The 26,966-nt window shown below is 43.3% G+C and overlaps 1 protein-coding gene across 1 annotated transcript; it reads left to right on the forward strand.

Moving 5' to 3' along the window:
* On the forward strand, nt 1-26,957 carry LOC136296546 (D-threitol dehydrogenase-like). Its single transcript, XM_066195690.1, has 7 exons — nt 1-27; nt 6,764-6,943; nt 8,923-9,139; nt 13,813-14,021; nt 14,542-14,614; nt 19,734-19,851; nt 26,414-26,957. Exons 1-7 carry the CDS (start codon nt 1-3, stop codon nt 26,607-26,609), a joined length of 1,020 nt encoding a protein of 339 aa, XP_066051787.1. The 3' UTR covers nt 26,610-26,957.
* Nucleotides 26,958-26,966: the final 9 nt, after the last annotated feature.

The following is a 26,966-nucleotide window of genomic DNA, read 5'->3' on the forward strand; positions in this document are numbered from 1 at the left end:
ATGGGACCAGTGGCAGACACCTTGGAGGTAAAGTCAGCTGGAAAGGGACTTTGGGAATTTTTGTGAAGGCACATGAAAGAATCTCAGGCAGGTCCTATTTCCTGCCCACATGATGCTGGATGGTGGCTCTGGTTTGCTTGCAAACGTGTGAACACACTCTTGCACTGAGGCTATTTCTTATTTCCAATGTATGATGGGGCAGCTCTGTCACACAAGACAGTTTTCCCCCTTTTTAACTAAAGTCCTGCAGTTTTTTGATCAGAGGAATCACAGGCTCTCAATGTAGGTCGATAGGCTTCAATGGCAGTTTAACTCAACATGGGCTGGCTTTGTTTTGGATCCCTAATTCCAAATATAACAAACAGGAAGAGTGTATCTCTACCCTGCTGAGCCAGCTTTAGAGAAGGACAGCTTGCTCCCAACGTTCAGAAGAGTTGGAAAACTCCTGGAGAAGTTTGTAATTCTGCCAAAACCTCTCACTGTTTTTCCCCACAGCAAACTCTCAGATGAATTAGACCCCACTTTCTCACTTCCATAGCAACGTGATAAGCCTCAGACAAATAATGCCTTAGCTGTACTTGTTTCATTCTGACTGGTGACTTTGTCCCAAGAAAGAGAAATCTTATGATCGCTGGCAGCTCACATTTAATTCCAGTTTATGATCTCCAGGACATTGCTGCAGGTCCAGGATGAGACTGGTGGTGCCCATGCCAGGTTCATTAAAAAGCCTTTTTTTTATTAATACAAATCAATTTGATCTGATTTCATTTTCAATCAGGATGTGTCAGTGTGAGCTTGATTATAACTTTATTTGCATTAGCAGGTACCATATTTATTTCTAAAATGAAATGGCCAGGAGCTTTCTGACCTCTGGTTTTCATGACCTCCAAGTTTGATAAGAAAGAAACAAAGAGCTTTGCAAGTATACCAAAAAACGAAATGTTACAGATCACCTGCAATGTGCAGCATTTAAAATCCCAGCTCCCTGCAGTGAGTGTGAAATTAATTGAATTGCTGTTGCTCTCTAGTGCCCATTCTGTGCAACTGACTTACTGTGACTGAATTAAAATATCTAGAGGCAGGCAGAGTACATGCTGTGTAGAGATTAAAGAAGGGAGCAAAGACATGAAAATTAAATCCTTAAAACAGAATGTTGCAATTGATTTTATATCCTCCCATTGCAACATGAAGGCACTTCGTGACCCCAGTTCCGCAGGTGCTCAGAACTTCAAATACTTCTTAGAGGTGTTTGGAACAGAGATGCTCGTGTTTGGCAGGAGAGATCCCAGCATGGGGACACCTTTCTGTGCAGGATTTCTGCACTGGGCTCTGAACTTTTGCTATTCAGTGTGGCAGGCATTTTGTCCTCAGTATCAGGACAATCAGGATTGTCCAACAAGTTTGATCCACAGCCACTGTAAATGCTGAAGCAATGAATTTGGTGGCCTCTCTGGTGCATTTGCATTTTGGACTTCTTGAGGATTGCCCAGCTGGAGTGTGGCAGCTGCATGGGATGCCTGGGTGTGGGGAAGAGGCTCAGACTGTGGACAGTGTGCTGCCTTTTTCCCTCCCAGATGACCAGTGTAGGCTGGAGGCTGAGCAGGTTCCTTTGCTGCCTTGTGGGCAGCTGAAAGGCAGGAGGACCTAGCACAAGCGTCACAGGCAGCAGATGAGTGAGGGATGGCACAGCAGGGCTCTCACAGCTCAGCTTCACAGAGGAAGTGGAGAACATTTCTGTCCCTCATTGTGGAGAGCAGAGCTGTCTTACATTTGTTGAAGAGCACAGTGAGGTTTAGAAGGGCTGGAACAAGCTTTGGCAAGGATTGTCCTTGTTGCCTACAGAGTTTGCAGCTCTTGGCGTCATTCTTGCCCCTTTGTAGAAATAAGAGGCAGAGATGGTCACTCAGCAATTGCTCTTTGGAGGTGTCTGATGCAGGAGTTGCATCCCAGCCTCAGGTCTCATCCAGGTGCTGCAGGATGTGTCCAGTGCTGCCTCCACAGCTGCTTCTGCCCTTTACAAGGAAGCTGCCGGATTGTGCAGCAGTTGCCATAAGGATGCAACACATCTGTGCCAGTGCACCTTAGACAGTGAGGCCATTATGCCGCCCCTGTGGCTTTGTCTCTTTCACCTAAATCCATGGCTCATCAGGGCTGGGAGTGAGCAGAGAGCAGTGAAAAGGCAGCACACCAGCCCATGGCAGCGCCCTGATCAGGCTCTCTGCAGCCTCCTGATTCTCCCTTGTGTTACCACACAGCACTGGTGTAGTTGGCCAGTTTCCCTCCCTCCTGTCCCAGATCACAACCAGCACAAAACATCTGGGATTTTGACCTGTCAAGAAGTGGTAAGTATCACGAAGGAGCCAGAGAGCTCAAATACGTGGTGGGGTTCACTTGATACCTGAGGGCACAATGATAAAATTCCACCTTCCTCACGCACGAGGGACAGACACTGCCAAGCTGGGTGAGGTCCCCTGCAGGGCACAGAGCTCACACAGACCACAACACAGCTCTCTGTGCCCAAGGGCCTCAGGAATTTTGCATAGTATTTTGAAACGTGGCCTGAGGGGAAGCCTTTCTTCAGGTTCAGTCTCAGGTACAGGTGTCTTTGGGGGGGAATTAGTCACCATTCTACGTGTCCTGAGCCAGTGTTTTAAAACATTTCCCAACAAATCTTCCCTTAATTCTGCACTCTGTTGAGCCATGCCTGGATAATGTGCCTTGCCATGGATCTGCTGCCAGCAAGAGCCTGATCCTGCACAAAGAGCTTCCTTCAATTCCCAGCGGACTTTTGATGAACAATGGATGCAGGATGGAGTCTGGAGGGAATGCAAACTATCAGGAAATTATTCCCATCCATTATTTTGATCCTTCCATTTTAAAATTGAAAATGCAACACAAAAATAACACGGTGTTTGCAGCCGATTCTACTGATTGCAGGGCATTGTTGGAAGCATGTCAGGGTTTGCTTTCTTCTTTTTTTTTACTCCTGTTAGCAGACAGAATAGGTGAAGAGGTTGAGCTGCAGATCTCATTTCTCCTGTTTTGCTGCTTGTGAAGTCTGCCAACAGAATCCACCTTGACAAAGTCAAGGACTCTGCGTTTAATGTTGAACTGAGTGAATAAATTATGCATGAAATTGTGTCGGAGTCTCTAGTGTGCTCTAGAATTGCTCCTTTTGATATGAAAGGTTAATTCAGAAAGGAGTCCAAAATAGCTGGAAATTGTGGGAATAAGTGGATAGTATTCACTGTTGTGAGCTGTTATTACTAGAAATTGCATTCCCTCTCTGGCTTCCCTAGAGATTTCGCTTTGCCGGTGAATATAAACTGTACTCAATAGAATAGCATTTAGGAGTAACAAGAGTGTATGTCCACACACAGTAAAATATTCTAATGGTGTTTTAAAAGGAAACTGCACTTTTTCATGTATTCTGTGCACCCCAAGGATGGATTGCTATTACATTTAGGTCAAGAACAAGGCGCAGGAAAGGTAATAAGTTTTGAGTACATCTTTATTACAAATATGCTGACTGTATGATCCATATCAAAGGAACTGGGCAGTCATTTCTTTTTCTGCTTGAGTTTGTATGTGCCTTATGAGAGTGTTTTCTCTGATCAGGGCCCCAGTCAGGTTTTCTCTGAGCTTTGGCAGAAGATTCATTCATGTTTTTACTCGGGATGTCCTCTCCCTGGTCTTTTGCTGTATCCATCAGCAGTGCTGCTGTGCCCTTTCTCATGGTCACTTTTGGTACATCTCCTCAATGGAATGCAGTGTTACACTTTTTCTTTTTTTTTTTTCTTTAAATCCAAGAGGAAGTTAATGACTCACTGTAAGCAAAAGCATTAATTTTAGCCAAGTTGCTCTGAATTAAAACTCTTATTGCCATCTGTTACCATCTATGATGACTCTGTAGCAAGGAGCAGAGATTGCACTGTAAACACTCAGGAAATTAGTTTCAGCAGGATATTTTGCAGGCAGATTATTTCCTTCTGGATCTCAGCTTTCCTCGCAGTTGGAGGCATTTAGGCTCTGCTTCTCCAAGCAAAGGACAATGGCATCTTCAGAGTGCTGTGAGGTCCCAGGCGGGGCCTGACCCAGTCTGTGCTGGGAGGGTCAGGGTGGTCATACCCTCATTTTAAACCCCCTCATCCACCCTGGACAGCATGGAGTCGTCCTCTCCATCACTGTGCCCATCTTCCCAGTGCTTGGCTCTGCAGTTGGAGCAGATTTTTTCTTTCCGGTTGTTTTTGTTCAGCAGTGGGTGCTGGCAATGAGGAAACACTCTCCTGTGTGGTGCCCTGGCCATGGTGACCACCTGCCTGGGTGACCTGTGTTTTCCTAGCCAAGGGACTCCAGGAAACAGGGCACTTTCCTCTCCCTGTGGCTGTTATCCTGCTGTGTGGAGGCTGCTCTAGAGGTAAGACTGGTTCAAGGAATTTCGTGGATTCCTCTTATAGCCCTGGAGCTGTCTCTAGCTAAATATGGAAAACCCAGTGGCAATTATGCAGCTGTGGAAACAAGAAGCTCAAATGACGGCAGGTCCCAGGACAAACTCAGGCTATTCCTTCCATGTGTCAGGCACTGGGTACCTGGATGCCCAAGTGACCTTTCTGGTTGGCCATTCAGGACGCAGGGAAGTGGCAGAAGAGAAATGCCTTAGAAACCATGGCCTGGGGCACCCAGGCAGTGCAAGGACAAGCCAGGTGTGCACTGGTTACACATCCAACCCAGGCACCCTCCTGGGATGGAAGCTGTGATGTTAAAAGGCGATTTATCTGTATCAGAAGACAGATAAGAAAGAGATAAGCTGTCAGCAGGTAGGCAGTTCATAAGGAGGGCTGAAATGAGAAGTCCAGCTAATATCCAGAGAGCTGCACAACTCCATATGGACCTAATGAAGTCAATGCATGAAAGTGAGATTCTTTTTCATTAGGGAGCCATCCCATCGAGCAGGAGTAACATATGTTCAGCCATGGCCACATCTGTTTCTGAATGTCTGCCCCCCACCTCCTCCACCCAGGAAGGTTACAAGTCAGAAAGTAGTGATAAGTCATGATAATTCCTTGAATTTGGCTTTGGCTCTTCTCCCCGAGGAATGAGACCTCTATTCTCTCTTTGTGATGGGCTCCTCCACCCAGCTTTCATCTTCTGACCCCTCCTGAAGTATCTACATTGGACAGACTGACTGAGGTGCAACCTGACATAAGATACTCTTCCACAGTAGCAAAAATGTTCCCGCTGTTTTCCACCAATGTGGCTCAAGAGGGAACCAGGGCAAGATTTTCTTGCTGGTCATGAAATGAAAAGATGAATCCCAGGAATCCAGATGTTCCAGTTTCTGCTACATTTATAATAAACCAGAATATATTTGGCCTTAAGGTCTTCTTTCATTATAGTGTAATGTGTCCTAAATGTGGACTCATGAATGCTTTCGGCAGAGTTTCTGTGCTATCAAGCATCTGCAGTTAAATGTGGCTATCTCCAAGCTTAATTCCCTCACCACTAACAAGCTCACAATGACACCAGTTTGCACAGCAAAGGCGTTCAGAGCTTCAGTGAGTTGCTTCGCTCTATTTCCTTGTCTGGTCCACACACTCCCTGCCTCAGAAAGGCTCCTGAAGTCTCTCTTTGGGAGCCATTAACCTTACTCCCAAAACCAAATCAGTTTTTCAGATTCTGTTGCCATTGTTGATACTTTTGCTGGTATATCCCAAGGGGTGGCTCATCACTCGTCGTGCACAATGTCTCTAAACACAAAAGGGAAATCTGGATGCAAGAAGTACCATTAAAAGTGATGGTAGAGACAGTGAGTTCTGGAAAACAGAACTGTTTCTCTTTTCCCTTGAAATACAAAGAGCTGAAAGCATTTCTGCTCTCCCAGATAGGTGGATGAGCTGTTGTTTCATTGCAACGCACACAGATGCAGTTAAATAGTCCCAGATGGAATCTGAAATATTCCATAGCAGCCTCTTGGGCAGCGAGTGCATTAACTGCCACAGGAGAAGGCTGTAAAGGCTCCCATCTGGTCATCCATCAACACTTTTATACATTATCATCAGCAGCCTGCTTGGAGGGAAGGTGTGCCACATTTCTGAAAATCCAATTAGATGATAGCAGCCAGTTCTCTTTTATCCTCTCTGTTGCTGAGCCATCCAAAGCGTTTTTTTAGATTAAAGAAACATCATTTTCCTTCACAGGGGCTGTGCTGCTTTATCTCTATCATGACCTGTTCTTTCATGTGCTTTATAATTCTATTATTAATTGGGATTTCAACCCTTTTCCTGCTACTGAAGTGGGACACACTAGTTTGCAATTCCCAGATCTGCCTTATGCCTCTTTTTTATCCCCAGACTGATATAATTGCCACTCTTCAATTTGTTGATAGTTGGTCTTTTGAGAAGAGAGAACTTATTGCAGCACCTCAGTGGCAGGGTTTGATGCCAGTCTTACCCTGATGGATCAATTTACTTTGACTCAAGGTATGCAGGTGTTTCTGCTGTGACTCTCAATGCCATAAGCTGGGATGAGCCATCCTCCTTTATAACCTGATTTTCCTTGAGAACTTCAGAGTTTCATTGCTGAAGAATTGTTCACAAAGTATGGAAAACCCCCAAGATGTCCAGAAGCAGTTATGGCAGTGTTACCTTAAAAAAACTCAAGTTTCTGTCTGGTTTGGAGTTTATATAAAGGACAAATTAATGGCAACATGTGAAACTTTCAGGTAAATAATTAGTGTTTTCTCAAATATAATTTTTTTTCCCAGGTATTACATGCTGAGGACGAGCACTTTGATATAGTCTTTATTGATGCTGATCAAAGGAATGCTGTTCAGTACTACAGCTTTGTCATGGATAACCACTTGCTGAGCATGGATGCAGTGATTTGTGTAGAGAATACACTCATGAAAGGACAAGTCTACCTGGAGAATGTATCAGACGAAAATGTACTAGCTGTCAGAAAATTAAATTCAGTGATTAATTCAGATCCTCGTGTTGAGCAGGTTAGTGCAATGCCATTGGTTAAGGTGCCCGCAGTGCTGTATCTATGGATTTTGCAAAGTACTCTCTAAAATGCTTCTTTTGTTGGTGCCATTATCCAAAGGACCTAAAATGAACTCAGATTTTATTATAATTCACCTCACTTGAGCTCTAGGTATGAGTTTCTGTGTTCAGGAGTGGTCCCTACTCTGTCTACATCTTAGAGAGTGTTAAAGGCAAGATAAAAGGAGGGCCCTTAAGAGTGAATAATCAGCTCTACAGCACAGCTAAAGAATCACCACTCTGCTTTAAAGGCTCTGGGGGCTGTAGGGCATCACCAGCACAACAGGAGTCAGCAAAGAGAATAAAAAGAAGAAGTAATAGGGTGCACAAACAATATGTTGTGATTTTAGAAACTGGAGAGACAAGGTTGCATTTTTTCCTTGGCATTTGTGTAAGCAGTGAGTTTGGAAGAGGAATGTGAGCAAATACAAATGCCTGGCATGTTTGTGTTGGAGGGAGCTTCAGCAAAAGAACAGGAGTAGGGGAAAAACTACTGTGGCCTGAGGATTATCCTTCATATCAGTGGAATTTGGGTGAAGAAAGCAGGTACAAAGCAGATGAGAGCTGTGTTATATTTGCAGGTGATTTTGCCTGTGCAGAGTGGACTGAGCCTCATTCGAAGGAGCCCTGTTCCCCCAGATGCAGTGATTGAATCCAAGGTGGGTATTTCCTCTCTCTGAGCATTTCTGGGAAAATTTTCACTCTGCCAAGGACAAGGACAAAATAATTTTCAGGGGCTTGGTGGCAAGAACCCAAACATGCGGTACTGTGATCATGGATTTAGCAGCTTAGAGCTTGGCACCTTTTAGCCTCACTAGTCCAGGGCTGCACTAAAGCTGATTAATGCTGATTCCTTGCAAAGTCTTTCAGATCAGCTGGGCCTGTGATGAATCTCTGGTTTACTGTTCACCAGGTGCCAGTGCCTGGTGCTTTCCCATACTTCCCATGGGGGAAGATGGAACTGAGGATCAACTGTAATGAACCAACACAACATTTCTGAAACAGCAAATTTTTTTGCTCAAAGGCAGCACAGAATGCCCTCATGTACTCTCTGAGCTGGATATTTTCATAGCCTTACATTTCGCTTGTCCTAAGGAAAACATGGTGCTTCTATCTTTCTCTGTTTTATGTAGCGGGCATCATCCAGCTGTAATGAAATTCCCATCTGGAATCATAATGGCCGACCTCAGTAAGCCCAGACCCAAACATCCTGGTTGTTTTGCAGTTTCTGAGCACTCCTAAAGCTACACCCACTGGTAATTCCTGGCATTTCAAACTCAATATTTTAAACATCTTGTATTTTGCATTTTGATTCCAGCCAGGGGGAAATGATGTATGGCAGCTGATCAGATGACAGCTTGGTTTAAGTTATTGGCTGATATCTTTATTTGTGCACCAGCCTTGTGAAGATATTTTGATTGCGCTCTACTTGACCCAAATCCTGCCTTTGGAACCCTGCTCTTAGCCTCTTAGCTGAGCCTGAGGGCAAGATTGGGCCCTGGGGATGAAATAACCGGAAGACTTAATCAGCCAACTTCCAAGACTTTGTACCCAAGCCAGGCTAGGAAATGCCATACCCTACTCTCCTGAAAGTGGAAGGGTTGTATTATCTCCCCAAAGCACAGCCCTTCTGCTCCATTGTCTGGCACCTTAGTGCTCTGTTTGAGATTAATATCTGTACAGATAAGGCTTGAATTAGTGACGCTTTTTGTGTTAATCAATGGGCCAAGAAAACATGGATCTCTGCTCATGCTGCCACCTCGTTCTGACCAGCAGAGTGAATTCTGGTGAGAATGAGGTGGGTGCTGGACACCAGCTGTCCCTCACAGCTGTCACTGAGCTCTGCCCCTTGCTGAGCAATGTGTTTATGTTCTTGTTTCAGGCAGGAGTGGTGAAGGATGATGTTTTCTGGGGCTGCAGCCACCGCCGCATCCTGGAGCGGCTGCGTTTGGATGGCAGGGTGGCCTATGTCACGGGAGGGGGACAGGGAATTGGCAGGGCCTTTGCCCATGCCCTGGGGGAAGCTGGGGCTAAAGTGGCTGTGGTGGATCTGGTCCTTGCCAAGGCAGAAGCAGTGGCGTGTGAGCTCAGCCTCAAAGGTAAGCATGATGGGCATGATGGGCACTGTAATGGGTGGATTTCCTTCTCCAAACCTGGCACTACTCTGTACCATCCAGCCCTGGTGGGGAATTGGTTAGAGGAGAGGATTTTCATGACATGGGCACAAAGCTTCTCCTGCCCTGTCAGTGTAGTCCCAGCAGTCACTGATACCACACCATCTGTGAGAGTTATTCCTCAATACAAACTCTACTAGAGAGGCAAAGTGATCCAAATTAAACTCCTTGCTGAAAGTGTCCAAAGTGGTGAGCCACAGCTGACAGGAACAGAGAGGAGTCACCTCATACAAGTGAGATCCGTATAACCAGCACTGAACAAGGATGGTGCTGCTCAAAGTTAATCATGCAGCACCTCAGGCTTCACTATGGGTGAACAAAAAATACAGACTACAAACTCTCCTACCTCCTCTTCCAGATCTTATGGCTGTACCATGAGCCAAAACACCTAAACAGGGCAGTTGTATTGTCAGTCTGAATCTCTCATTGTTCCCTTCAAATTGAAGAAAAGTCGTTTTTCAAGTCCTCTTTCAAACATGCATGCAAGGTCAGATATGGGAACAAAATACTAATAGACATAATAAGTAAAATCCCAAATAAGAGGTAAAATCCTCTACAAGCCACTTCTGTTTTAGCAGTAAAAACAGAAAATGTAATATAAAACTGAATTTCCCCCTAGAGCTGTGCTAAACTGCAATTGTAAAGGGGAAAAAGAAAACTGGAAATATAATTTTAATGATAAAAGAGAGGAAGTATTACTCATTTTATAATTCCTTCTGTGAGATTGCACCTGAGCCTTCTTCCAAGTTCAGTACTTCATTGTCTCTAAAGATGGACACTCAAGCAGGAAATTTTCACATTCCCACATGGATAAAGTCACCAGTATTTGTTTCCACTCTGACTTCTGCAAGGGACTGGGCCATTAGAAACCATATTCTCCAGCAAAACCAGCCCCTGCAGATGTATTTATATCACCAAGTCTCAAGAAGAGACAAGGAGAGGTGTTGTTCTGGTTTGGATGCTGTCCTGCAGCTCCCCATGGAACATTTAAAACAAAACATCCCTGCCTGCACAATCCCAGCTCTGCTGTGCAGGAGACACTTCACACGGAGTGTCAGTGCAATGGTTAAAGCTCTGATCCCAAATAATGACCTAGAAGAAAAGTGTCCAGCTCCTATTACAAATTCTTGAGACATCCAGTCCCTCCTTCCCTGAAGCTTTTCACTCTCCTATGCACCAGAGCCATATGGTTTTGGCACAAAATAGCTGTGCCCTACACCTTAACTCTCCTTTTGGACATTTTTTCCCTGTGAGATCCTGCATATCAAGCAGAGCTATTCAGACAGAAACGGGCTACTTGATAGAGCCATGAGACTTTGGATGCCAACAGCCTATTGGAAAACGAACTTAACTCATCTCCAGGGCATTTCAGGAGGAGTTTGATCATCTACCCTTCAATGGCTGCCCTACATCTCTGCTCCTTCAGCAGTGGGCTGCCAGCCTGGAGGAAGTGGGGGGTTGTTCCAAAATGCAGTCGGAGAGGTCATGAGGCATAGCAAATATTATTGCAGTCTAAAGCAAAGCAAAATCTCACTTCTCAGTCTTTACACATCTTTATCCTTTGAGGTCAAATATTATCTATCAATTTGACCAGTGCAGCTGGTCAGGGCACATCTCTTCCATCTCATGATGGGTTTTGAGGTCTCGAATTTATTGTCGGTCTCTGTTGGAACAACCCCCAAACTTTGTAAAGCTTTTGTGAAAGGGAATTATATCCAAATGCCCGTTTTTGGAAAGGATCTGAAAAGGTCAGGTTTTCAATCTCTTTCTCTCCAGAGGTAACTAGAGATTCTAGCCTGGACCTCAGAAGCTTTCCCTTGAAAACTTTTTTGTTGAAATCAATGTTTCCATGAAACATTTTGGCTTCAAAGAAGTATCATGCTCTGTTGGAAATAAATTTTGACAAAAAGGTTCAGCCAGCTTTACTCTCAAAATATTCACATGAGTAAATTGAAGCAATCATAACATTAATACGTATTTTTCCTGCTGTAATGAGGATAAAGGAGCTGTGATTTTTTTTCTCCTCTATGGCTGTAGATCTCTAACTCAAAGTTGGAAGCTCAGTGCCCCAAGTCATTCCCATACTGACACTTTTTCAAAACATTTTGCTTAGCTTGCTTAGAGCTGCTCTGCTTCTTGTATCAAGGAGCCCTTTCCTGCCTTTTGGGATGGTGCCATCATTTCATGATGAGTTTTAAACATCAGAACGCCTGTGATCTCAGTTTTAGCTTTGTTAGACAGCTCGGGTGTACGTCCCTTGGCTGCAGGGCTCTTTGTTTTTAGATCCTGTGTGAATACCTTTTTCAACAGTTACTAATGGATCCTGACAGAAGAACCAAAAATGATGAAACATAACCAAAAAATCCTAAGGGTTACCTTCCACTACACACACCTCTGTCTTCAGGGGGAATCACTGCCTGTACCCTAAGGGAAGAATTCGTCTGATGGGATTTTTAAAATGTGCATTTTCACTGTAAACTATGCAAATGCCTTGTGCAATGTCACTCCTGATCTTCTTGTCTATATGCAACATGTTACTTCCATTTATACCGAGAGACCAGAGATGAAGCCCGTGGCAGGGGGACGTGTGCATGTCCCTGCAGAAGGACACCTCAGGCATATCCAGCACAGTGATTGTCTCCAGCACAGGGCCTCTGGGCTCCTCTCCTGCCCCTCTCATCCCAAACCTGCCTCCACAAGCCCCACAAAGCTGAGCTGAGGTCTGTGGAGATGCACTGGCCCCACCACGAACCCAGCAGCGCCGTCCTGTGCTGGGTGTTTTGCCTCTGCTTGTGTCTGCAGATCTGAAGCTGTTTTTCCATAGTTTGTTTTGTTTATTATTTTTAACAGGTGGTTTGCAGGGGAAAACAGAGTGGAGAAACAGAAAGTGGTTTCATCCCCTCTCTCAGACTGCAGGGATATCAGCTGAATTGATTAAGGCTGAGTGTGGGACTCTGGTTTGAAGTGAGCATGGCTTCGCTGCTTCTTCACTAGACACACGTGGAACCTTTTGTCTCATTTTTATAAACTGACCTATAAGATGAAACTCTAAATGGGGTGAGAGTTGGAGGGCAGGTGAAGAGTCTTTCTGTTACCATTAGTAACACGCTTGCACCCATTTTGTCTGTAAATTGAAAAAGAAAGATTGCAGCAACTCCCTGTGTGTTACATGTCTTGATAACAATTAGGAGGAGCAACAGGGGCTGCCTGGCTATTCTTATTCTTTCAGCATATTTAGCATAAAACCTGTGATAAGATAAGAGGTCTTGTTTTGTGGCAGAGTATGCATTCATTTTTTAGTTGTCTGCATTTTTCCTCTGCCATGGAAATCACGGTGTCATCACTGAGGAGGACAGGAGCTCCCACACCCCAGCACTCCAGAGCAGCATCATCTTGGGCTGTGCACTCTGACAGGCTCCTGAAGGCACTGGAGATGAAGAGTTTTTCCATACAAAAGCCTCTTTCCTGCCATTTTCTTCACATGCACCACTGGGAAATTCCTGCTTTGCCTTGCTTTCCTGGAGGCTTCCATCTCAGCTTCATTTTGGGACAGTCTCCTCCTGGAATAGCCTTATCCCTTTTTTTAAACATTTCATCAGAATGATCAAGAAGAGGGACCAATGTGGAACAAATTTGTCATTTATGTAGAAGAAAAATATCTTGCTTTAATAGCTGCAACTTCCTACCCAGACTGCTGATCATGGTCCAACCTCAGTAGCTGCCTCCCTCCTTCCTTCCTTAAGACCTATTTCACCACAGCCCTTACTGGTGTAGCCTTTTTTGTCTTTGAGGATGGGTATAATCCCAGTGGCACCAGATTCCTCAGCAGGCTTCTTATGCTGTTTAACAATAAGGGTATGTAAAGCTGATTTTTTATAATAAATTAAATGAAGTTATTTACAGATCAGCACTGGTGCGAAAGTCAATGGCTGGATTATTTTAGGAAAAAAAGAGCAAAACTTCTGCAGGTTTCAAATCTGGTAAATCTCTTCTCTTCCAAATGTTTGCATTATTCTGGCAGCATGATTTGCAATGACTAAGGCACTATGACTGCCATACCTGTGCTCCTGCAGGTGCTCCCACTTGACTCCCACCTGAAACTCGTTTGGTTTTGTCTGAGGCTCCCAGCTCTCTCGATGCTGTAGATCATCCGGAGAGCAGTTTGGGATAAATTAATTTGATTTCTGTAGCATCTTTGGAGGGGGACCTGGCAGAAGAAAAGGATCTGTAGAGCAGCTGGGAGCCCGGGAAGCTGCAGTTGAGGGTTTGGACAGAAGATGGTGCAGTGTTCCAAGCTTCGTCCTGCCCGAGTGGCAGCCTTGGCTCCCACACCTGGGCTCCAGGTCGGCCTCCAGCAAGCAAACCTGGCACCAGTCAGCAACTTTGTAATGGTATTGCAGTAACAAACACACGGTTTTGCTACTATTTGTGGAGCAATGAATTAAGGTGGGAAAAAAAATTAATACGTATATATGTATAAAATACAGCCACATATAAAATCTCTCTCTCTGTATATGAATTAAAAAACAATCATAAAATAGACTTTTTCCCCCCACGTGAATTCCTGTGCTGACTCCATCACTTTCATTTCAATGCAGGCATTAAAAGCCTTGCCCTGGCAGCAGATGTAAGCAAGCCTGAGGATGTGCAAAGGATGGTGGATGCAATCGTGGCTCGCTGGGGCACAGTCCACATTGCATGCAACAATGCAGGAATCAATCTGAACTCTGCGAGTGAAGAGACATCCCTGGAGGAATGGGACAAAACTTTTAATGTTAATTTACGAGGATTATTTTTGTGCTGCCAAGTAGGTGTGAAATACTGCACTGATTAGTTTTGCAAATGGATATTAATGTTCTAAGTGTTTGCTTTATCTCAAGATATAATAACACTTTATTAATAATTATCACAATAAAATAGGTCCTATTTTTGGTTGAGTTTAGGAGAGATTTGCTTTATATCAATTACAGATTTTGGTCAATACATTCAAAAGAAGCTGGTACTTGTTTGCTACCCAAGCCCAGGCATTAAAGAATGGCCAAATTTTTTTTTTGAAGGGTGGTTCTTTGAAAACTAGAAGGCTTGGTGGGGGCAATTCCCAACATTAGTGATATTTTTGTAAAAATATTGCCAACAGTGGAGAGGTGTGAAATGGCAATGGGATTTTTTTTCCTGCATCAGCCAATTTTATACCAAGTTTTTATATCAGGTGCTTAAAAAAAATGTGTTAGCACATCAACTCTTCTGAAAAGACTAATTTATTATCGTGTCATTATTAGCACAATCACAGAAAGGGTCACTGGTCTTTCCTTTAATTTCTGTCACAGGCTGCAGGCCGCATTATGCTGAATCAAGGATATGGGAAGATAATTAACACAGCATCTATGGCAAGTTTAATAGGTGAGTGATGAGAGCTAACAGTTGTGCTTCAGAATCCATATTTTAATTACTACCGATGCTATTTGAATCAATTAAACCTGTATTGGGAAGGAGTAAATCACTGACATTTCGTATTAGAGGAAATGTACTACAAAATTTTTATTGATATAATTTTTCAACATTTATCTGTCCTCAATGTTTTAGAGCACTTATTACTTTTTATAGAAAAGGCGGAGTCACCTTCTCTGACTCTGGTGCACGGATACCACGGGAAAGGTGCTGCTCCCTCCGTGCTGCTCCAGGAAAACTCCTTGGCAGGTGGGAAGCTGAACCCACATGATGCTTACAAGCCGCCCCAAAGGATTTTGTGCCAATATTTGCCCTGGTACCCCTGGGTTTTATAACATTCTCATTGCCAACAGGTGCCTGCACCAAGGCTGCTGAATCAGCAGTGTCATCAAAAGCACCAATAAACCATTGTAACATATGGAATGAAATCCCTACTGCTGAGCTAATCTGGAAGGCTGCTGAGCTGAAGCCCATGTAACAAAAATTGATCAATTACACAAATTAAGCATAGCCCTTTAGGAATTTATTTTATTGGTCTGGACATCTGTTGCAGTATTGTCCAAATCCAAAAATCAAATGGTGCCTTGGGTTGCCAAGTTAGACAAGAAAATCTAGTAGCTATAAAAGTACAACTGAAAACCCCTGTATTAATATCATGTCCATCTGCTGAATGTTACATAAATATGCAGTCTTTTTATTTTCCTTTGGAATAATGTTTATTTTTACTGTGCCCAGTTTGACATTCTATGTCATTCCACTCAGTTTATTGCACAGTAACTTTAAATGGTTCTTCAAAAATCCATTTATAATGTTTTTGTTAATATTTTTTCAAGTGTCTTTACCAGCTGTTTTACTTATGCTTAAACACAGGCACCATCCCTCCACCCCAGCTTTGTTAAGTTACAAAAACTCCCCAAGAAAAGCAGCTCTGAAAAGAGCTGAGGCTTTAAATTTCAAATACCTCAGGCTTTCCTGCTCTGCTCTGAGCAGTCGGGTTCTGGTCTGTGCTTGGGCTGTCACCATCCACATCATTGTCACAAAGCAAAATTTCCTGGGATGTAGTCCATCCTGGAGAAAGTTAGGCAGCTCTGGGAATTGGCACAAACTGGGGATCTGCTGGTTTGGCACACAGCTCCCAGCCTTGCTGCAGCCCAGCAGTGGTCTGCTCTGCTTAAGGAGAGGCATTTTCCAACTTTTCCATCGGGGCTTGGCACAGCTCTGCTGAGCTGGGTGGTGATGCCATTCCAGCACAGCATCCATCCCAGCCCCAGCACCTCCTTGGCTGGTGAGCCAGGTCCAGAGCTCCACCTGGGGATCACATCTGAGGGCAGTACCTCTCCCGGAACAGGAAGGAACGTTGGAAAGCAGCCCTGAGAGCAGCCTGGAGGGGTCATCCCAAGATGCATTTAAATGTCAGTGAAAGTTAATGCATGCTAGGCCAGAAGTTAAGAGATGGAGAGATGTGTTTACCTTCTGAACCTGTTTGAATCTTGGCATTGAAAAAATCTAGTAGTTATGAAACTACGACTGAAAACCACGATGTTCATATCATGTCCATCTGCTGAATGTTAAATAAATATGTTGGTTGGTTGGTTATTTAAGTACGTTGGCCAACTGGCATAGTATGAAATGTTTCTAGAAATAGTTAGGGGATATTTTTTTTTGTTGTTGTTGTAGGTTGAGTCCTTCCTCAGAGATACAGGAAAATGAGGAGACACTTAGCAGGATTGGGAGGTTTTTGTTTGTGATTTTTCCAGATACACTGCTCAGAATCAGCTTTAATTAATCGAAGATAGGCTGCATACATTTTGCATATGTGCATTTTGATTCTGGTATTCCAATGGAATTATTCCAGGCGTACGCTCCGGCAGCGGCGGCTCGGCGGTTCACACGGGTAACTCAGAGCTGGAATTTTTACAGTGAATATCTTTAGTGGGAAGTGCTCTGCGCTGCTCTGTCTGGGTACACCTCTCATTAACATTGTGTGGCTGCCTCAAGGTCAGCCTGGGAACCTGATGCCCCAAACAAATGTGCAACAGCAGAGTAGTGTCGGGTTATGGTGGTACAACCCAGAAGCAGCAAACGCCCCCACAGCCATTCCCTCCCTCCTCCAAGGATGGGGGAGAGAATCTAGGACATAAGGTAAAACTTGTGGGTTGAGATAAAACCAGTTTATTAGGACAGGAAAAGAGAGGCATATAATAATAATAAGGAAAAAAAGAACATGAAAAACAAGTGGTGCACAGTGCAGTTTCTCACCACCCACTGAGCAATGCCCAGTCAGTGTACCCAGCCAACTCACCCCAGTTTTGTTTTTCAGCACGATGCCAGGTGATTTATATCCCGTTGGCCTGTTAGAGTCAACTGTCCTGGCTGTGTCCCCTCCCAGGTTGTTTTGCCTCCAGCTTCCTCGCTAGCAGGGCAGCATGAGGCCCTGAAAAGTCCTTGACTTAGAGTAAGACTCACTCAGCAACAACTAAACTATCAGTGTGATAACGTTATTCCTGTCCTAAATCCAAAACACAGCACTGTAACAGTTACTGGGGAAAAAAACCCCAAACCAACTATCCCAGCCAAAGTCAGAACAAAGATGTTTCAAACATAATGCAGCTAATGTTGGCAGAATTTTTATCTGTTTTCTCCTATCATCTGTCTTGAGTAGGAGTGAGTGTCCTCCTTCCCAGAAGCCTCAGCAATGCAGATTTTTTGGTGACACTGCTGGAGGTACAGCTTTATTGACAAACCCCGTTTGGTATGAGTTTGGAGGGTTACAGATTTGCTTTTCTTTCCATAAAAGACCATAGGGAAGAGGAGGTGGCATGGGATGCTTAGCTGCAGAAATCCCATCCAGTGCCAGAGATTCACAGCTCTTGTTGGTTTCTCCTTGAGTTCTTCCAGTTGAGAGGGGCTGACTTTCTCAGCAGGGGAAAATTTCATGCTCCTAGTTACCTTCTTTTGATATTCTCATAAAGACAAAAGTCCATGGAAGGACTTTTGATGACTGTGTCTTATCACCCACCCCAAGTCAGAAGCTGATTCTGGTGGCTTGCAGTAACTTTTTCTCACCCATATGCACTGTAGGTGCAGAGCCAGTGCCAGAACTCCTCTCCCCTTAGCAAGTGAGCACCAAAATGATTTATCACAGACAGACATGTTTGGAAAGTTTAGCAAAGAACTGCTTTTGGGAGGTTACAAGGTTAACTACCGAAGTTGTATGTAACTTGGAGCTGATGCGTGGCAATTAATCAAGAAATTGCGTTCCACATCTTTCCGAGAGCCCCCACGGCGCTCTGCGTCAGGGGGCAACAGGCACACACTGAGGGCAAAGCAGTTCTTCTGCTGGTCAAAATGCAAATTATTTCATATTGTACGAAAAAGAGCACCGAATAAATGGTGGCAGAGTAGAGCCGTGGTATGGAGTGTTCTTTTTAGCAAGGAAACGGCCTCTGAATTCTGAGCAAACGTGCAGCATATGCAGAAAAACCCCCTCTAATTGTTGCTCCATCATATGCGTGCTTTAAATCTATTCACAAACATCTCTGTTCAAGGCAAAGGTCCTTGTTCACATGCTCACTAATTTGCAGCAGGGCTTTTTGGCTCTTTCAGAGTTTGGGTAACTCAGTTATCACCTTCTTTCCACCCTTTACATTAACATATTCAAACCCAAGAGATTAAGTCAATAAAATCAGTAGTGGGCGTGGTGGGATGCCATGGGTGGGAGCGATATAGAACTGATGCATCAGCCTAATTTATTGAGACCAGTTTAATGCCAGCTACCAGTGCTGCTTGTGTGCTTTTATCAAGATGCTGGGAGTTGGGGTTTGGCTGCTGAACCTTGCACAAACCCAGTGATTCCCTTTCTTCCAGGGTTCAGCATTATCCAACCCCACGGGCTGGAATTGCCTGTCTTTGTGACTACTGATATTTGCCCTGATTTTCCCCTCTCTCCCTCCATCAGAATCAGCAGCTCAGTGAAGCTCTGTGCTGATACAGAGCTAATTATGGATGGATGCTTTGCACTGGATTTGTTTAATGAAGTCCTAATGGCAGCCAGAAAAGTCCAAGGAGATATATTTTGTGGGTGTAAATCCCAACACCTGGACTGACTTGGATTGGCTCCCGAGGGTTTAAAGCACTTTACACCCCCTGGGGATTTGTCCTTAAGTAGCTTTCACTGAGCTGGAGAGGGGCAGAGCCACCCGAGCACACGGCACTAACATGCTTGAACATTGTAATTAGCAAGCTGATCATTTTCTGTCTCTGACTGACATGTGACATCTCTGAAACGTTTTCAAAAGCTTCAGATTTTGAAAGTGGTGGGTGTTCTGAATTTTTGGGATGCACCTGTGTTCACATCCACAAAAACATTCGTTAGATAATAAGATGTGTTTGCCTCAGACTATGGATAATTTAAAAATTAGGGAGAATAATTTGTTCCAAGAAGCTATATATAATATGTTATATAAAATCTGTTATGCACTTATATCATATTCTATCATATAATGTCATATCAAACAATTTACTGTTACATTCAGCTATCACATCATATATTATCTACCACATACAATATTATAAATAGTATTAATATATTGCATAACATAGAATACATAATATATGTTAGGCATTATATTATTAATTATAAAATATTTTATAATTATATTATATTTTATTTGTATTACAGTGTACAAGTGTATAAACATACATATGTGTATTATATAGGAATGAGCATGTGTATATATGTTTATTTATCTTTCTTCAGAGCAGGGAAGTATTGCATATATATGTTTAATACATTGGTTTTGTCTTTGCCCAACTATGGGGTTTTCTAAATGTCTTTATTTCTATTTTCACCATTGTTTTCCAGTAAACCACCTGCTGAGACAAAATTGTTGGATGGCAAAATACAAATTTAGGGGTTTGTGTTGTAGGTGGCTGAATTCTTGCTGCTCCCTCCCTGGTACCTGGGAAAAGGGCAAATAGCTCTTCTCAATGCAGGGAGTTGTCTGTGTAGTGCCTGAGCTATTTTAATTTGGGAAGAATAAATAATTTTCTCCTTCTGAATCCCTTGTAGTCCCTCACCCACAGAAGCAGTTGGCGTACAACACCTCCAAAGCCGGAGTCGTAAAATTAACACAGACATTGGGAGCCGAGTGGATTGACAGAGGAGTAAAAGTCAACTGCATTTCCCCGTAAGTAAAATGTAGTCTCATTTTGAAACTACAAAGGGAGTGAAATGTTCCACAAAGCTCAAATGAACACTATCTCAGCAAATAAAGTTTCTAATTAGCAGGTGGATTGCATCCCTTTTTATGTTGTCTTTCCCTTAACAAAGGTTTAAATACTTAGAACCAAGCCTGCTCTGTTGCTGTGTATACTCAGGGATTTAAGGAGAGGTTTTAGCATTTGATAATAGGTTTTCCAATAATGTGAAGGGTAGTTTTTAGCATTTCCCTTCCAGATGAAATATTTCCTTAGTCTGTCCAAGCCTGCCATGGTTAAAGAAAGGGGTTTTGACACTTAACAGACAATACTTCTTTTCCCTTTTTACTTGAGACAAATATATAGGCACTTTAAAAGCTACATTTTATTGCTGTTAGTGAGCTACTGTTCAGCTCTGAGAGTCACAGGAGGCCAGGTGTAGTTTTGCAAATATGCATAGATATATATTTATTACAAATTACATTTTCCTTATTTTTGGAGACCCCAAGCTCTATGTTTTAGGGTATTTATTCACAAAGAAAAGTTTTCCTACTAGAGCCACTTTGTCTCTCCCTGTTTCTCCCACACATGCCCAACCAGTCATTTTATTAAACAATTAGCAGTGCATGATAGTGCTGAGCAGAAACCCAAGTGGATAGCGTTAATTGGAAGCGGTCAAATTCTGTAGACCATTGAAGTCAATCAGAGTAACTAAGAAGGGCAGGATTTTAACCCAGGAGTTAAATTGTAATAATGAAGATAATAATGTAGATCAAATTAGGGAAAACAAATTACATATTTTAATCCACGAAGTGGAAGGGGGGAAAAAAATCACAGAGCTTAATGGCAAGTGCCTCTGTTTTTACGGCTCTCCCCTTGCTTGTGCTAGCTGTCTTCCTTATGATTATTTATTACTAATTATACCAGCGTCTCCAGCCGTCTCTCTATGTGATCCACAGATTCTTTCAACAGCATCTTACTTCCTAATGGGATTTTCCCCATGCCCATGCTAGCGGCACTGTAATGGTGTTCCCGCAACTAGGGCTAGTGAATTCAAACTGGCTTTCGGGAGCTGGGGAGATGAAGGGAATTAGGGAAGCTCAGCAGGACCTGGCAGGAATTGTGTCTGAAAATATATGGGTAATCTGCCCCGACAGACATGGGATAGTTATGCCACATTCACAGCAATTACAGATGAGAAGGCTCTTACAGGAGGAATTACCCTTTCCTTAGGGGCTTACATAAATTCAAAAAGTAGGCACCAAATGATCAAAACTCATTGTTTTGTACAACTTGGAAGCAAGCACTCACTTCTAGAAAAGTTATGTTTCTGGAGACTGTCTCCAGAGCATGGGAAAAAAAGTAGACAACTTCCCTTTCGACTTTTCAAGGAAACACAGGGTTGCATTTTGATCATCTCTACCTGTCTAAAACTCTCGCTCTGAGCTCAAAATCCTACAGCAGGAAGGGGTGATGTGTTGCCTTTTTGGAAGAATAGCCAGGAAGGACTCAGGGAGAACAAATACTCTGCTGTCTTTGAGGTCCCCTGTTGTTCCCCTGTTACTGCTGGGAACCTGGACTGAGCTGCTTTGGAGACCAGCAGAGCTTCCTTCACAGAGACTCCAAGCTCTTGCTCAGCCTCTCATGGTGACATTGCCCAGGGACCTCTGGGCAGGAGGAAGGAACCTGCAGCAGTTCATGGTGCTCAGATCCTTCATCACACGAGCAAAAGCCACATCTGCTTCTGAGTGAATTTCTGTTCAGGTTTATACTTCTGTCTGTGTGAGATGTGAACCTGCATTTCAGTGCACATTTGGACCCATCCCCAGAACTGTGGACCCCACTAGTGTCACTGTCTCTTGATGTGACTCACCCAGGACCAGGGACACCTTCAACTCAACTTGATCTGAGTACCCAGCACCAGCTGGAGCCTCAGTGTCATCTTATAACAGGATGGGATTTTAAGGATTTTAAGATATAGGGCATGATGGTACCCAAGATCACATCTGGATAATTAAAATATCTGTGTCCTTAAGTACTTTACCCCTCCTGGCTGTGGTTGCATTAAAGCTCTAAGGCACTCTCACTGTGCCTCTGTCTGAAGCTCCAAATGCTCCAGTCTGGCCTTAAACATTATTTCACCATGCAAACCTTTTGGCCTTTTCCCCCTCTTCCTATCTGGTCACTTTTTATCAACTTAATTTCTTAATGAGTGCATAAAACTTATGCAGAGCAATGCATAAAAGTTAGCAATGCATAAAATGTTATGACAGAGTCCTTAGGATGATTTATTGCATTTATAAAATTGAACATGCAGGCTTCTCTTGCTGGCCAGGCAAACCTGATGCCCAGGGAGAAAAGGTGCCTGAGATTCCCTGGATGTTTTGGCTGACTTGTGCTGTCGTGGAACCTGTGCTCAGTCCTTGAGCCACCCTTCAGTGCCATCCCCTCATACCCTGCTGCACAGCTGATGCCAAAAAAATGCAGAAGGTCCTGGAGCCTTCCTGAAATGTATGGGGGGGGTTGAACTGCAGCGAGTACGTGGGTGAAAACAGGGACTTTTACAGAGCATTGTCTGGTGGCTGGTGCCCAGCTGCCCACTGTGTTTAGTCTCTTTGTTGGTCCCAGGACATGGAAGTGTGTTGGGTGTGATGGAAGAGGGAATTCTGGAAGGTGTCTGGTCTTTGGCACATGCAGCATTAGAACATGTCATTTTTGCAGCCATGACACTGAATCAATGTTCATTTTTTAGCTAATTACTGCCTACTTCTTGATTAGCAAGATGTGAAATGCCATTATGTGGTGACCTTTGGGATGGGCAGCAGGAAGTTGGTATCAAGGTCAACTTGCAGCCAGGCCAGCAGCCCTGGGGGATGAACGATGTTCCCCACTGATGGGCTGCAGGGATTTGTGTTTGGGCTAATGGCAAAGAGCCTTTGTCTGCCCTGCATCCTGCCCTGCTCTTCTGAAGGCAGGCACACGTGCTGCGCCAGGCTTGTAGTCCCAGAAAGCAGACAGGGCTGGATCACAGCAGGTTTGGGGAGCACTCCATGAGGGGGAAGGAGAGGCAGAGCTGGCAGGAGAAGGAGCACCTCAGCATCACCTGAAGGCATCCCAATTAAGCAGCATTACTATCCCCATTAAGCAGCAGTCGTTGCTGGTAAGTATCTTTGGACTTAAATCTTAATTCCTTGGGAGATGTCCCAATTAAGTGGATCTTGTGATTAAACACTTCCTGATTAAGTGGAGTGTACTTAACTCATTCAAATTAATAACTCATCTGAAAGAAATCAAGTTACACACAGATGGAATCTTTTTTTGCTCTCATTTGGGGATTGAGTGCACGTAACAATTCCAGTTAAGTATCTGGTAAGTGATATTTTTCCTAATGTGTCTCTCGAAGTGGAAATGTTTTAGGCAATTGTTTTTTTCTGTCTTTTTTTTGGTGGTCTTTTTTTTTTTTTTTTTCCCCTTCACGTCTCAAATTGTCCTGTGTATCAATAATGAAATATTGATGCTCGTATCTATCATTAAGGAACCAGCAGTTTGATATTACATTGACATGCAACAGAAAGTACTGATAGGCTCAGCACTGCATACGAGATGAGGTAGGGAATTAATGCATTGGCAGTTGTCTTTGCTGGAACTGGTTAGGAGCCAACTAAAATCTGCCTAAAAGGGTTCGACAACGTTAAATTGCCCAACTTGGCACCAAAGCTTTCCCAGAAGATGTGTAGTATCAATGACATGCCTAATATTTATAGTGCCATCAGTATGTGTGTTTGCAACTTTTAAGTTTTGCGCTATATTTTTTTCTCATTTCTGTAACAAAAATTTGTAGGGAAGTTTGGTTGCACATCTAAATTTTTGCTGCGTGGAGTGAACCTAAAGAAAGGTCCAGCAAGAGGCACAATGCAGTGATTCACAGACTGCCGTGATCAGACCAAAGATCATTTTTCTGAACAGATTGAAAAACGTCCTCTTTTTAGCAAAATCTGTTGTGCTGGAGGACTGTGTGTTTTATTCCCTAATCTGCATTCCCTTGGGGTTAAAATATATCTGTAAATGAAAAAAATAAGAAAATCATATGGATCTTATTCTGGTTTCTGATAGTGTAAAGCCAGAATGATGATGATGATGGCGATGGTTTTGTAACCACAGCGAGAGGCACGTAAGGGAAAGCAGTTCAATATATTTCATGTCTGCTGCTCAAAGCACATTTCTCTCTGAAGAAAACCAGCTCTTGAGGAGTTTGAGGAAGCAAGGAGGGAGACCAGGGGCCTGTGCTTGAAGGAAATAAGCAAACCATTTGCAGTCGTATACTGGAATGTGTTTGATTTTGTTACGTTGCCAGAACTTAAGTGAGCTGCATCGCTCAGTGTTTCTGAACTGCTCTGCTCTTTATTGACAATTACAATAAAATATAAAGCTGATATTCAAATTCTGCCTGATTAGTGAGAACAGAAATGTTTGGGGGAAAATCTGAATTAGTTCCACTTCATAACAGAGTAAATAGTGGATTTCAGCCTACATTTAAAACAAAAGGTAAATCTCATACCCAGAATCCAGTCTGTCTCAAAAAATTATTTCCTTGGAAGTCTAAATTGGGATGCCGACAAAGTTTCAGAACAAAATGGGTATTTTTATACTTTGTTCATTTCATATTTATCACTAGCTTGTTTGCTAATTTTCATTTGCAAGAGGCAATTCTTCCAGCTAACTGGCTGCCTCAATGGGCCACTGATTTCTTTGAAGTGACAGTCTGTAAATATGCATAAAAAAGAGATGCAATTAGCGTGTGTGTGGTTCAGTGCAGCCTGATTTCATTGGCAAGTTTACCCACAGTGTTGATAAGCTACATTATCTAGAAAATTGGCTGCTGAAAAACAGCACCTCTGATTGCCAGCAAAGGTTCCAGATAACAGGGTGCTGAAGAGAAATATAATTGAGGTTGAATATGTTAACCAAGGTGTCACATGCTCCTTAGAAGCGCTAATTTATCAGCATGTTGGAATTTTTATTAACATTTGGAATGCATTTCTACCACACTAATGAAGTGGAATTGGCAGTTCAGGTTTTAGTTATTGTCATTTCTGAGAAGTTAAATGTAATTTCTCGTTAGACACAGTTATGTAAATATATTTGTTCAGGGGCTGAAAAAATTATACATTTCACAAAATACAAATATGTTGTTAAGGAGGAGTATGACAAATCAGTTGCAGTTAAAGTCATAAAAGCCAGCCAAATCTTTGCCCTGCATTGTGCTTCCTGCAGCATCATTTTTAGGGCACCTGAGAAAAAACAAACTTAGCAGAGTTTTAGTAAATAGTGGAGTCAGTCACTAATGTAAAAGAGGCAAGACAGTAAATCAGTGTGATTTGTTGGGTGTTGGTTTAAGGGGGATCACACGGCATGTGTTGTGCTTATTTCTGCCTCTCCTTTTTTCGTGTGGAAAGGGTCTGGTGCCCAGAAGGGTGCTGGCTTTTTTCCCCCTTGTTGTTTGACATATGGGGAGTTGGTCTGTTTTCAGTTTCTGGGCTGTACACAAGCATGCTGTGTGACTTTAGTTGCAGAGTGATGAGAAATTGGTGGAAGGACAACAGTTCCCAAGAGCCACCACAGACCAAATTCAAGGAACTTTCACTTCCAATGCTGTGCTTATTGTCTAGGAAAAAAATTAAACTGGTGATTATGGATAACCTATAAGTAAGGGGGTTGTGCTGTTCGCTAAGAAGATTGTGTGAGTGTATGTGTACATACACTCACAGGAAACCTCTGAGCTGCCCATCAGCAGCGAAAGGTGATGATAGGAAAGGAGCGCTGTGGAAGTTTGCACCATGACTTTCAGCAAGGGCAGAGCAGGCTGGCTGTGCTCATCTCCTGTTGGAATCCTGGAGGCTGAAAATTTCAGGCGTTCTGTGCCGAGGGGCGTTGACCCTCAAGCAGGCACTACATTTGACTAGAGGCTGTGGAACAGGATAGCACTGGGATTGTGGGTGTGTAGTTTGAATGGTATTGTGTGATCTCACAGGGTGAAAAACTTGAATTTGGTATTTTAGTGTATAGTAAAATATGGAGCAAGGTGGAGGATTTAAGGCGTTGTCTAAGTCCTTCTTCTTCTCTTTCTTTCTTCTTCGTGTGTTTGGGTGGTTTTCTGTAATTGGTTGATAGAGTCTGCATTGCGGATCTCAAGCAGTTATTTATTGGGTTTAAAGTAAAAATAATTTAGGTGGCATTTCATAATAGGATGGATTGTCCTTGAAAAGACTTTGTAGCGATAAAGAGGTACTCCATTTTACCTCATTTCTCTAACTTGCTAGTTAGAGCTTTCCTGAGTCTGTAAACAGATGAGAAATAATAAACATCCGAGTCCAAACACAAACTGCAACTCCCGTGTATTAATCCCAACCTTGGCGGAGAAAAAGAAGCCAGAATCGTCACAATCTCCTTTGTGCTATTACACTGCTTTCCTTCTGAACTAACACCTCAAACACCTCTAGGTGATGCCTTTTTTTTTTGTTACTAAACCATTGGTCCGTGTGCTCGCTGCAGGGGCATCGTGGACACGCCGCTGATCCGCTCGCGGGAGCTGCGGCCGCTGGTGCAGCGCTGGCTGGCTGACATTCCTGCTGGGAGGCTGGCCCAGCCCACGGACCTGCAGGCTGCCGTGGTCTACCTGGCCTCCGAAGCCTCGGACTACATGACAGGCCACAACCTGGTCATCGAGGGTGGCCAGAGCCTGTGGTGAGAGGTGCACTGCAGTCTCTCTTCTCATGGGATTTGGAAAGTGCATATTAGCGTTCGGCTTAGTCCCAGTTTTGGCTTGTGTGGCTATGTGGCCAGCTAATATGAAATTATTGTTTTCTTCTTTCAGGTGTTAATTTGGCGGCTTGTATAATGCACAGGAAAAAAATAAAAGGGCAACCTTTCAGTTTTCCACCATTTTCGTGTTTTTTGCAGTCGCATTTCTGTTAAATTGGTGTTTAATGATATAAAAGTACATTTACTGCAGTGAGATTTGGCTATTATTTAAGTTTAACAGGGGGCATTTTTAAAGCAATCAATATTAGCTGGTCTGTGTAGTTTATTGTTCTTAGGCAATATT

Source organism: Chamaea fasciata, unplaced genomic scaffold (assembly GCF_029207755.1).
Source record: "Chamaea fasciata isolate MVZ Bird 193981 ecotype frontalis unplaced genomic scaffold, bChaFas1.0.hap1 SCAF_13, whole genome shotgun sequence".
Taxonomy (NCBI): domain Eukaryota; kingdom Metazoa; phylum Chordata; class Aves; order Passeriformes; family Sylviidae; genus Chamaea; species Chamaea fasciata.